Below are 12,255 nucleotides of genomic sequence, written 5' to 3'. Positions count from 1 at the left end.
TACCACCAGGACAAGCTATACCAATGCCTCATGCCGAAGCAATGCCTCCTAAAGGAGGCATTGGCTGAAGTCTGATCGCGAGTAAAAAAAGAAGAAAGTGCATATAATATGCGTCAAGTTCGAGTGTGCGTTCATTTATGTGCAGGTTATTGCTCTGCTCTTTATACCTAGTTTACGACAATGAGTAGATGTTCATTAAAGCGGCACCGCAGCACATTTTGAAGAAACAAACTGTTCGAGACGCCAGCTAATGATATTGCGAAAACCTAGCCGAACTGCGATTGATGGCAGCTGCTGTAAAGCATAACGTGCACGTATCAAGTTTCGCGGTTGTTGGTCTCAGTGACAAAGCCAGGGGGCGGCACACGGAACATGTGGCCCCTCCCCTCACCCCCCTCGCCGAAATTTCTGTTAGTATGCGGCTTTCCCAGCCCCCCTCCCTCCTCCTCTCCATCACTGGTCAAGTGGGTGCCTCTTCCTACAGTATATACAGTAAGTATATACTGTATACAGTACCGTATACAATATATACAGTAAGTATATACTGTATACAGTACCGTATACAATATATACAGTAAGTATATACTGTATACAGTACCGTATACAGTTCCTACAGTATACAGTAAGTGGGTGCCTCTTCCAACAGTATCCTACAGGATGAGTAGAACTTGTTGCTGGGCAAGTTGGTTGACATCTGAGGAAAGCATGGTTGCGCGAACGGAAAAGAAAGACTTGGTAAGAAAAGTAGGAAACCAGGGGCGTAGCCAGAGGGGGGGGGGTTCAACCCCCCCCCCGAATTTTTTTCCGCCCCCCCCCCCCCCACTTACCCACCCTTTGTTCTCGTCGCTTCGCGCTGACATAATTCATGAAACCGGTGCTACTATCACAATTTCATTCCTGGGCGCTTCCGTTTGGGTTGGTAATTTACAGCGAATCATGTCTGCATATGGAAAAAACTGTCACGGTGTTTGCCAAGGCTTTGACACTCTGTGAAGTTTTGGGCGAGAATGTGGCGAGCCGCATTCTGAAGCATGCGCAACAAATGCGCAACAAATGAAGCAACAAATGCGGCAGCCGCATTTTAGATGATGGCGAAAACGCTCGAGGCCCGTTCACTTAGATTTAGGTGCACGTTAAAGACCCCAGGTGGTCGAAATCTCCGGTATACATTTCCGCCGCTTCCCTTCAGGTGCCGGTTAGGCCGCGCTCGCGCAGGATAACGTCTCTTGTTTGCGATTGCGCCCCTACGGAAGGCTGGTAATTACTGTTGTGTTGTTGAATCTCAAACCAGCAATTACGGAAGGCTGGTAGTTGCTGTTTTATTGTGGAATCCCAAACCAGCAATGCACACACGAAGGGGTTGATGACAGCAGTGAAATTCCACCGACTCGCCACAGAATGCACGAAACAGACAGCTGACAAGCATGAATTACTGCTGTGCGCAGTACAGCGTAAGTAAACTCTTGTTGCAGGCGCTGACAGTTCTCGTCGGCGTTCACGCGTCCTGAGAAATTGATTATGTGCACTATGCACAGAGCAAGAGCGGAGTTCATTCCTGCATCACTAGTACACCAATCAGTCGAGATTCTGTGAGGGTCAAGGCCGCTTCCTGTTTGCACCGGCGTAAGTGAAGCAGAAATGAGTTGCACGCACTACTTAAAATGCGTACACATGCCATATCTATGCTGTGCGGTGAAATATTCTGTACCATTCTGAATCGGGTGACGTAAAGGCAAATGACGGCTGCACGCTCGCACACATGCAGCGGAAGACACAGCGGCCCATGCACTTGCCGCACGAAATGCAACCCTCTCGTATGAGGGAGCAGGGCGACGAAAGCTTCGAAAAAAAAAAAAAAAAGCCTCACGCCTTTTTGCGCGTATTTAAGTTTTCTAGAGCAAAGACGCAGCGAACAAGCTATTGCTATGTGAGTAGGTATAGCCTGGTCACACGTGCATTTTCACGCGTATAGCCGTCCTTGACTTGTGAAACGCACTTCGCCCCGACGAGGACGACGCCATCTATGCTTAACGGAAATTTACAATTAATGATGTCTTCTCCGATCGCACGGGTCGTCTCAATGATGCGTTTTCGAAGACTGGTCCATTCAGTGGCGCGATGAGAGACCGTTGCTCCAAACGCCCACTCTACCTGTCGTACTTACTGTATTTACTTTACTTTTATTGCGATAGCAATTATATGGACACTTCAACCGGATTTCTGCCGTCGCCGTCGCCGTGAGGTTCCGTATAGATAAAATCTTCGCCGCGCGCCGTATGCCCGAGCGGAAGCGTGCGGGGAAGCGCGCTATCACGGAGAGCGAACGCACTCAATCTCCCACGCGCAAGCAAGGAAGCGGAAAGCCAGCGCCGAAGAGAGCGGGGGGGGGGGGGGGGGGGGCACTTCTACTCTGCCAACAACCGCGCTCGTCGCTCGCCCGCACAGTCTCTTATCTCTCCCACGCGCAAGCAAGGAAGCGGGAAGCCAGCGCCGGAGGGAGCGGGGGGGGGGGGGGGGGGGCGCACATCTACTCTGCCAACAACCGCGCTCGTCGCTCGACCGCACCGTCTCTTATCTCCACACGGCTCTGACCTTTATGCCCTGTGCATTCGCCGCTCAGTTTCTGTTGAAGCGATAGACCGCACGTACCTTCGCCCGCTGCAGCGTATGGGCTTGCTGCCAGCGTTTTGACAGTCGTTGTCTGCAGTCATTCAGTGTGATCTATTCATGTTTGTTTGTGCGCGCTCACACCACGCTTGTTCATTCAGTTAGTAATAGTCGGGCCACATTTTCCAACGCACGCTACACATGTAATGCTGCCCGGATCGGCAGTGCAGCGCTACAGGTGTGTCCCTTCGCACGCGCTGCCCACGGGAAGCGCTTCTCATCAACACCACCGTTTCACACGCGCCTTCTCGTGGTCATCGAGTCTCTCTTCATGTCGGTCTACTTACGCCGCAGCACACCTGCTTACTTAATCAGCTAATTGTTTACTACAATTCATATTGCTACCAAAGCCGCTCACCTTACTTCGTATGACATTGCTGTGTTGCTATCGCATTCATTGCTTCGCCCTTAGGGCGAAACTGTGGCATTTTTTTACTTAATTTCTTCACAAGCACACGCGAGGGGGGTCCCATGTCCTTCGATATACATGAATTGAATCTGCTTAAACTACCAATATGTATTATCGATCACGTGACGTAGAGGAAAGCAGAAGCTTCCCCTCCCCCCCCCCCCCCCCGGTCGGGCCAGTGAACCCCCCCCCCCCCATCGAAAAAAATTTCTGGCTACGCCCCTGTAGGAAACGATAGGTCATCAGTAGGAAACGATAGGTCATCAGCGCCTGACCTATCGTTTCCTACTTTTCTTACCAAGTCTTTCTTTTCCGTTCGCGCAACCATGTCATTCCTCAGATCCTACATGATACTGTTCAGTAGGCCACTGAACAGTATCCTCATAAAATGGACAAAGACCTTAATCATCTAGAATATTAAATCAAAAACGATAACGAAACAAATTGTAGCCAGATACATGCTGAACCACATGCCAGTAATTTCGAGAGAATTGACGGCAATTTATGGAAGACCGTTGTGTCGCCACGGATGACGAAAAGCGCCCATCAAGTACGTTTCGAATGCTGCGAGAGGACGTCACAATCAAAGATTCAGCGCCATATCCATACCACCCACCCACGTGATGTTACGTTTTCATGATTTAGGTAAATGAAAGAGGGTTTTCAATAATAACTAAAGGGGACCGTCATAAAAAGCAGTCCACGCAAATGCTGCTATAACTTTAGGTATTTGAAAAGAAAAAAAAATTGGTCAGTAACGTAGCAGCCATTGTATCTCAAGAGAACAAATTATACGCCTACGCGCAGCACAAAACGTAATATATTGCTCTGAAAATCGCTTGTATGCCTGCGATTTCTGAATACCCGTCACCAGAGATCGTTTCGCCACGCATGATGACAGAGGGCCGTATTTAACAAGCTGGCCAGATTCCTCTAGTGGCCACAATGATTGGCAGCCCATGAGCGGTATTATCCACAAAAACGACTCAGGCGATGCGCAGCTATACACGCGTTCGAGTGCTCACGAAAACCGTGCAGCGTTCCGAAAGCTGCACGACACGCTGAAGCTGTGAACAGTGCGCGAAAACGACGGACGCACATCGAGTCGGTAATGATACTAATCTCCGGGAACACTGTTGTAAACCGTTACTACTGACAGCGTGCGCCGTCGCCAACGCGTAGCTGCAGCGGCGCACCAGACTGCACAAGACGGGAGCCGGCGCGAACGACGCAACATAAACAAAAGGTATAAAAGAACAAAAATCAGGCGACAGTGGGCGGAGCCGCGAGACGCTTCCCTCACCTATGCCTTTACCCGACACTTGCTCGCAACCACTCACAGCAGCGCACGAGAAACGACGAGAAGGAGGGCAGTTTTTCTCTACCCATCTCCGCTGGTTGTTCAAAACGCTCTCTGAAAATTATTTGCGGGAAAGTGCAAGAATAAATGTCATATAGATTTTCAGCGGCCTTAACACCGAATAGATGCTCTCTGACTGGACGTACTGCGCGGCGAGATTCTTGAAGCGATGCACTTTCATGCACTTACAGATGTTAAATGGAGTCAGCGCCAGCCCACGAAATCTCGCTGTAGCCAGACTCGTACTTCTGACGGTTTTAACTAATACTGGTGTCACACAGTGCATTTTTGATCGCGATCGAGAAATTCGATCCCGTTTCGCTCATTTGCGCAAGAATGGAAGGGAGCCAATCGCGGTCGATTTCAGATCCCGACCAGGCTCGATCGCGATCAAAAATGAAAATGCACCCGTATCGTCTCACGTACACATGCGACAGTCTTAGCTTTCGGAGTACGGGATACGAGAAAGCCTTGCGGCTTCAGAGTGATGATATCATGGGTTTGTGTGGGGTGGGTGCGTATCTCAAATTCTGGTAAGTCGCATTGCCTGCGACGAAATTTGGTCTCTTCGCGCACCCCGTGCTGATCGAAAACGGCCGCTGCCGTCGGCATTGCGACCATCCATAGAAATGAAAAAGTATCATGTGCTCTTTAATGTTTCACTTTAAAATTTTTAAACAATTAATTGTCTTGATTTGGGAAGTTACTGCAAAAAACACACGAGACAAAGAGACAGCACGAAGCGGTGTTTAGAATTAATTGTCGCCCATCTCGTTGAACAACGCTGTGATGAGCATTATTAAGCACTGGTAGCGACTAAATGAGCTCCACAAAGGTAATAGCACTGCAAAAAACGTACATGCTGCACGCTTGTATGCAAATGACGGAGAAAAGTATTGTGCGTAATAACAACGCGAAGGGGTGCATTGTACTTCAAGAAGCTGCTCCTAAATGCAGCAAATAGCAGAATTTGCCGAGTGGCGTCCAGTGCAGCGTTTATTAACTCTGAATGACATACGAACCGTTGTTTACACGTAATGCTAATGAGCACACAGATCCAAATAACATTGTTGTTGCTTACAAGTTGCTGAAAAATATAGAAAAAAAAAGTATTTGAATGCATTTGTCACAGTAGACATGATTCACGGCGTACTTCAACCAATAGCCAGGGAAAGCATACAGAAAATGAGCAATAATAAGTTCATTTCTCCAATGCTCTTCATGGCGCAGTGACTGCTCGCTTCATGCATGTGGTCATGGATATCGAGTCCCCTGAGTTCGACGATTTGCATCGGCTGCGGTTATATGAGCCAACAATATCACCACATTCAATATGTGGAAAAAGCATGCGTGCGTCGCCACAATAAACATTCCCAGCTTCACGCGTACTCGCACACTATTCGCACCAGTCGCACCAATGCGCTTCGCATTGTTTCGCGAGCGACACGGGTACGGTGGCTACCGCGGGGAAGCCAACATGTCTCCCCTCACACTATGCTGCTGCTCTGCACCGTCGATTGTCGCGCATAGCCTCTAATTGCTGCAGGTTATTAGCGAAAAATGATATATAAGCCAATAAAAACAAAACACAGATACAGAGCGCGGAAGCAGCTGTACAAATCATGCAAATTGTAAAACATGCAACTGCTGGTATCCCAATGCCTCCTCATCGAGCAAATATATCAAATACACACAGCGACAGTGACATTCGATCGCACCAACACAAATGACTCCTAGGCGGTTCAAAGCTACGATAGGTTTTGGCGACGCCGGTGAAGATCGCAGACTGCCCGCATAGTTCATTCGGCGATGAAAACTGCTGAGAATAATCGTCTCCCTCGTGCAGATTCCTCGCTGTCATGCAAAGAAACGCACGCTAGATAGGCGTGTGCGCATGCGTAGTCGCCAGTGTCGAGCCCCATGGAACGCACGGCTCACTGATCGAGATGGCGGGTTCGGTGGAAGACGGAGACAAACTTTTAAAAGGATCTAAAATATCAGTAATGGTAGAGGAGGCTCTAATCGACGTCATTATAGTTTCTTTTAACTATAGCGGCAAGGTATTTCAAGGCGCACTGCTCGACGTCACGAAAAAGTGAGTAAATTTTACTTCGAAGAAACCCTCCGGGGCCGTTTCCTTCTAAGCGACGAGGCCAGATAGGCCTAGTTGGTAGCTGCCTGTTGCCTTTAATTTCGCGACTCTGCGCGATTTTAGAAGCAACTGGCTATCAGAAAGTATTTCTTTGTGTCATTGCGAACCTGCTGATATCAGTTTTATTTATGTGCGCCCATTATTTAAGGATTTGACCATTTCGAGTTTGTGCATGCACAATGCATAGTCTCCATGCCTTGTTCGCCTTTCCAAGGTGTATGCACACTGCATCGCTCGTTTTTATTCAGGAAATAAAACTCAAAATTTTTGTAATGAACAGTTCTCACTTGCGGTTTGATCGTTTTGCCTTAGCCTTAAATATTTCAGTGTACATCTGTGCTGGTCAATGGTTAATTGAACAAAGCTTAGCGTTCCGACCCATTGCTCTAGGTTGTTTATTTTCCCCCTCTTTAATATACATTGTACTGAATCATCTGTGCTCTGGAAAACATCCACACTTAATGCGTGACCGTGTGTTGCAAGTTCATTGGTGGAGGAATACTAGTTTACATTTAAAAATTTAAGAAAAAGTCGCACGTGATGAAAATTAATCCGAGCCCTCCATTACGGCGTCTCTGACGGCGCAGGTGTTGTTTTCAGACGTGCAGCAGCACAAATATGTTCGAGTTAGCTGTGGAAATTGGCCTGCGGTTGGCTTGTATTTATGCTGACTTCGCGAACGTATGCGCTGCAACGCGTATATTGCCTGCTTTTTTTTTCTGACCCCCTCCTCAGTCCTCACTATTACGTCCACTTTGTCTGAAACAAAACGCATGGCGTCGTATAATTGATCTTTTTGTCAGTGAAGAGAAGCATGACCGTGAAATGTCGGGTATTAAAAATAAAGCGACATGACGCCAGGTGATGGGCCAGGAGCACAATTAATGCCAAGCCAGGCAACTTTCGTGTTGTTCTGTTTGCTAGTTCTAAGAGGCAGTATATTTGTGGTTGTTTCAGGAACATTCCGTTTGGTATCAGCCCTTGGGGTGGGCTAGATCAAGATCAAAGGGGCAGCAGCACGAAGACCCTTGCCGAAGCTGTGGCAGAAAGAAATGACAAGTTTCATGCATTAAAACAGAGACACACCTACTTCCAAGAAAAGCCAAATGATGACCTCCCTATGCCAAGCCGATCCTGGGCAAAATCACGCAAATCAACAGGGCGCAACAGCCGTGACCAAAGTGTGCGCATGCGGCGGCTACGCCCACGACAGGTCCTTTGCTCACATTGCCGGGCAATCTGCAATGAAAATTCTGAGAATGTGCAGCTTTCGAGCGTTAAAAAGGAGTCGCCTCCTGTACTTAGCTCAGTTGGCTGCTTGCCTGTTTCCAAATGTGAACCTGATGTTCCAGCACGTATTCCTTCAAAAACTGGTGTCGCAAATGATGAGGACACCATGATCATACAGACATCCCCATCTCCTCGCACAGAGGAGTCTCCAAGGCCAAAGCATGCTGTGTATGCCAGTGTAGCCGAAAGCCTCGACTTGAAGAATGCCCAACTGCCTACCCAGGCAGGAGCAGAAGAGTTTCAGTCCAAAAGTGAATATCAGGCTGTTGCACTAATGCCTCCTGCAATCAATAGGATGATCTTGAGAAAGCGTAAGTGGAATGACACTGAAGATCTTCCGCGAAGCAGCACAGACCCGATGGAACTGGCGACTCCTCACAGCAAACTTGTTCCTGTTCGAGCAGCTCTGACAAAAACCAGCCCTGTGATTAAGATCTCATTTGCAAACCCTCAAGGAAAAGGCACAGTTGTCAAGATTCCAGCCAAGCTTCAGTCCACAGGTGCCAGCGACACAGATGGAGACAGCAGTATAGAGTGCTCGCCTGTGAGACCGAGAGACACAAGTAGCGCCCGGGCTGCCAAGAAGGCCCTCAAGAAGGCTCGCCGAGATCACCACAAAGGTCCTGTTCTTGCTCCAGCTTCTCCAAGCCTAGCAAAGCACAAAGTCAAGCATCACAAGCACAAACTGAAGCGTAAACGGAGACATCGTGAGCCTCCACCAGATGAGCCGCGGAATGATGTAGAGAACAGCCCTAACTATGGACTGGAAGGTAGTGAAGTAGCAGCACCAGCTGAAGGCCTACTGGAGGAAGGACGTTCACATAAGCTATCCATCAGCCTGCGACGCTTGGGTGCCAAGGCATATATGAGGTGCAGCCCAAAGTATGATGACCTTCTAGCCAGTAGTGGTTCTGGCAGTGAGTGTGGTGATGTACCAGAGTTCCCCAAACTAGATCCGCTGCGTGAGATGGACAAGGTGAAGCCACTCATGATGCGCATCAGCACACACAATGTTAAACGCTGCACCCTTGATGGGGGCCGTGAAATGGCTGTGGGTGACATAGTTTGGGGCAAGATCCATGGTTTCCCATGGTGGCCTGGCAAAGTGCTTGCCCTGAGTGTGTCGCAGCGTGACAATGGAGCTGCCATCAACCAGCAGGCCCATGTGGCCTGGTTTGGCTCATCCACCTCATCCTACATGCCGTGCCACCAGCTGAGTCCCTTTCTTGACGACTTCAAGGCGCGCTACAACAAGAAAAAGCGGGGTCCCTACAAGGAAGCCATTCGGCAGGCCACGCTGGAGGCTGCTGCATGTCAGGGACTGCCACCTGAGTTGGCTCTAATCTAAACCTCTCCGACCTCATTGCTGGGCCATTGAGGGTTGGAAAACTCCTCACAATTACCCCCGTCCCGTGTACTTTTCTACTTGGCTGCAATCATTGCTGATTTCTCTCCACAAGTCCGCTGCATAACAGGGTATGAACGTGATTCAGGGGTAATCTTGAATCATTGCAGTATACATAAATATATATATATATATAAATGTGTTATATATATATATGTACATAGCCTCTATTTTTGTTTGCCAGAGGAATAGCATTTGCTACAATGCACCACTGGCTCTGGGCAGGTTCCGTGGTTTCTAGTCACGAGGGCATATGCCATTCATGGGCAGCACATACATGTGCGGCCCTTCTCCGGTGGGCCCGCTGGTCCGAGCAGTTGTAATCTTGCTGCGGAACTTGTCACTTGCAGCCGTTCCCCAAAGCTCTTGCGAGGATGTCGAGTGCCTTTTCATCTCTTTCAAGCTTTCTCTTGGGGTTGGCATTTGGCCGTAATTTGCTTTTCTTCATATCACTTTATTTTCAAGCATTTCCCAGGGTCTAATGTTAAGCTGTGCTCAGCAACTGTTTTTGTGTGCCCTACTTTACATTTCTGCAGGTAGCATTTCCTTATGATGTACTCTCTTGACTGCCATGTTTATAGCTGTATGTTTGACATTCTCTTTTTATTCTTGAATGTGTTGTGCTATAGAAGCCTCTTTTGCTGAGTTCTTGGTTTTCTTGTTGGCTAAGCCTTTGTGCCATTTGCATTTGTGTGTTAATAGTACAGTTGAATTTTGTGCATCACTGCTTTTGGTGTTCCATACTCCTAATGATCACATGGTAACTTACAACCCAGTGCTCAAACTAGTGTCATTGTCTGTCACCAGAAACACTTGTCACCACTAAGGTAAAGAAAGGTTGTGCATTAGGTTTTATAGAAAACATGTTCAGCGTATCCTGAAGTATGCATTTTTTCTGCAATAGTACAACCAAAGCAGCCGGTGCTGCAGCTGTCTGGGACACCTCTTATAAGAGCTTAGAGACAGCTGGCAGAAAGCGTTGGGCGTGCTCTAAAGATGCACTACTGCCATCAAATGAGGCTGGTGTTTTGGCATCAGCCAAGAAAAATTCTGGTAGCGCATCAGCATTCTGTGTTTGTCTTGTGCTTTTCACCCTGAAGCTATCTGCTCAGGCACAGCAGGCAGGTAAGCTAATTAGCTTTACAAAAACAAGAAATGGAGGAGGACTTGCACTGACATAGTAGTAATTTTTAAATTGCGCAGACGATCTTGTGTGCAGCTCCTGTAATGTTTATCAAGGCTGTCCTTGTCTGTGCTGAAGGAAGCTTTTTCCAAAGTCCTGCTTGCATGTTTGTCTTGTGACACCATTGGCTTCCAAAACTGATTATTAGGGAAACGAACATTTACCTGTTGGTGGTAGCAGCTGCTGCTTGTAGCAAAACTGTTCACCTGCTAGTTCAAAAGGGATGCTTCAGTTTTTTGTGGAACAGGTTTTTGAAAAGGGGCTGGCATGCCAAGCACCCATTGAGTGTCATCTTTTGGTGCTCATGGCAGCCACCCTTCAATGTGCATAACGACATCAGGTTGGCTGGCCTCTTTGGCATGTGTTGAAACGTTACTGTTGTGCATTTTGAAAAGTGGTGTTAAGGTGAACATTTTGGAGCAGCGTGTCCTTGGACTGCAAGTGGGCAGTGGTCCTCATGTGCAAAGCAGTTGGACCGCAGCAGACTCTTGCATTGTGTGATGGCCCCTACTGTGATGACCATGTTGACCTCGACTGATATAAATCACTCAAGCTGTGTGTTTCTTGCCTTGCACTGACTGGGAGGGTTGCCATGGTTGATATCCTGACAATTTGGAGCTCCCTAAGGTGCAGGGATGCTCGACCTTTTCTGTGTGCACGTGCTATGTGTGCATGGTCTAAGAGGTAATCTCATTGTAAAAATTTGTACAGGAGGTACAATTGCTTGAAAATAAAGACTGTACTCACTTACAACAGTTTGTCCCAGGCGAAGAAGTCATCTGTTGGTGATTGTGTTGTGGCGAGGTCTACACATTGTCGTAGGCTTCCAGTGTGTATGTGGTGCATAGCACTGTTTGACTGTGTTTATTGGTGCTTTGGTAATGAGACGAATTCCACATGAAACCTTTTTTGGCACCTTCAAAGCTTCTCAATTTTCATTTTGCAAGTAAACCATTGATATTATGTCTTATTCAGGAACGTTTTTAACGGGGTGCACAATTTCTCTTTAAGTGAAGACAGTTCTGTGCTACCATGTTCAATTTCAAGTCTTATTTGTGAGGGTAACCATGGTGACAAAAGCCACTACTCATCGTCTCCTGAGGGATATGGATATGCACCCTTCAAACCATGATTTTTTGCAAAATGTAAATGTATTCTGTATATATATATATATATATATATATATATATATATATATATATATATATATAGAATAGCAGCAGCTATCGATGGTTATTCCTAGCCTTTGCCTGTTTCAATTTGTTTTTCTGCTCAGTATTCTCAGTGATCACTGTCAGGGTTATCACTTTCAGTAGATGCTGATTGGCTAAGCCAGCAAGCAGAGTACTTGTTGCTCCAGTGAGATGTCACATTACGCAGCAGTGAAAGTATCCTCAAATGTCATGAAACGAGAATGTAGACTCTGCCTTGAAAGAATATTGAACATATGGGATGAGTTCTTGGTGTTCTTGTTGGCTAAGCAATGTTGTTAGGTGCTGTCTTTATTGGTTGAAATTTGCTGTTGTAGTTGCTGTCGTTGAGAAATGAGCTGATTCAACGGCAGGAAGTTGCGATTAGAGGTGCGTTCACTGTTCCACAGACCTGTTTAATGTGTGCTCCCTTTAGTCCCTCTCCTGGCAGCAGCCAATGACTGCTGCCAGTAGGAGAACTGAATAGCATATTTTATATCTTGCTCAGTTCATCCGATGGTTTCACAGGGTTTTAGCTGTCTTCCAGAAAGCGTCCAATAATTTGTTGACATAAATATTACAGAAAAATTGCTTTTAGT

The 12,255-nt window shown here is 47.2% G+C and overlaps 1 protein-coding gene across 1 annotated transcript; it reads left to right on the top strand.

Annotated features, from left to right (window-relative positions):
- The first annotated feature begins 6,169 nt into the window (after positions 1-6,169).
- LOC119457681 (PWWP domain-containing protein 2B) lies at positions 6,170-11,244 on the top strand. Its single transcript, XM_037719322.2, has 2 exons — positions 6,170-6,531; positions 7,546-11,244. Exons 1-2 carry the CDS (start codon positions 6,383-6,385, stop codon positions 9,224-9,226), a joined length of 1,830 nt encoding a protein of 609 aa, XP_037575250.1. The 5' UTR covers positions 6,170-6,382; the 3' UTR covers positions 9,227-11,244.
- Positions 11,245-12,255: the final 1,011 nt, after the last annotated feature.

Source organism: Dermacentor silvarum, chromosome 1 (assembly GCF_013339745.2).
Source record: "Dermacentor silvarum isolate Dsil-2018 chromosome 1, BIME_Dsil_1.4, whole genome shotgun sequence".
Lineage (NCBI taxonomy): Eukaryota > Metazoa > Arthropoda > Arachnida > Ixodida > Ixodidae > Dermacentor > Dermacentor silvarum.
This window is presented reverse-complemented; position numbering and strand designations above follow the sequence as displayed.

Bases quoted from the DNA above. Each gene is read 5' to 3' on its own strand.
- LOC119457681 (XM_037719322.2), top strand. From the start codon at position 6,383: ATGGCGGGTTCGGTGGAAGACGGAGACAAACTTTTAAAAGGATCTAAA. The intron at 6,532-7,545 runs GTGAGTAAATTT...TGGTTGTTTCAG, and splicing joins CTGCTCGACGTCACGAAAAA to GAACATTCCGTTTGGTATCA.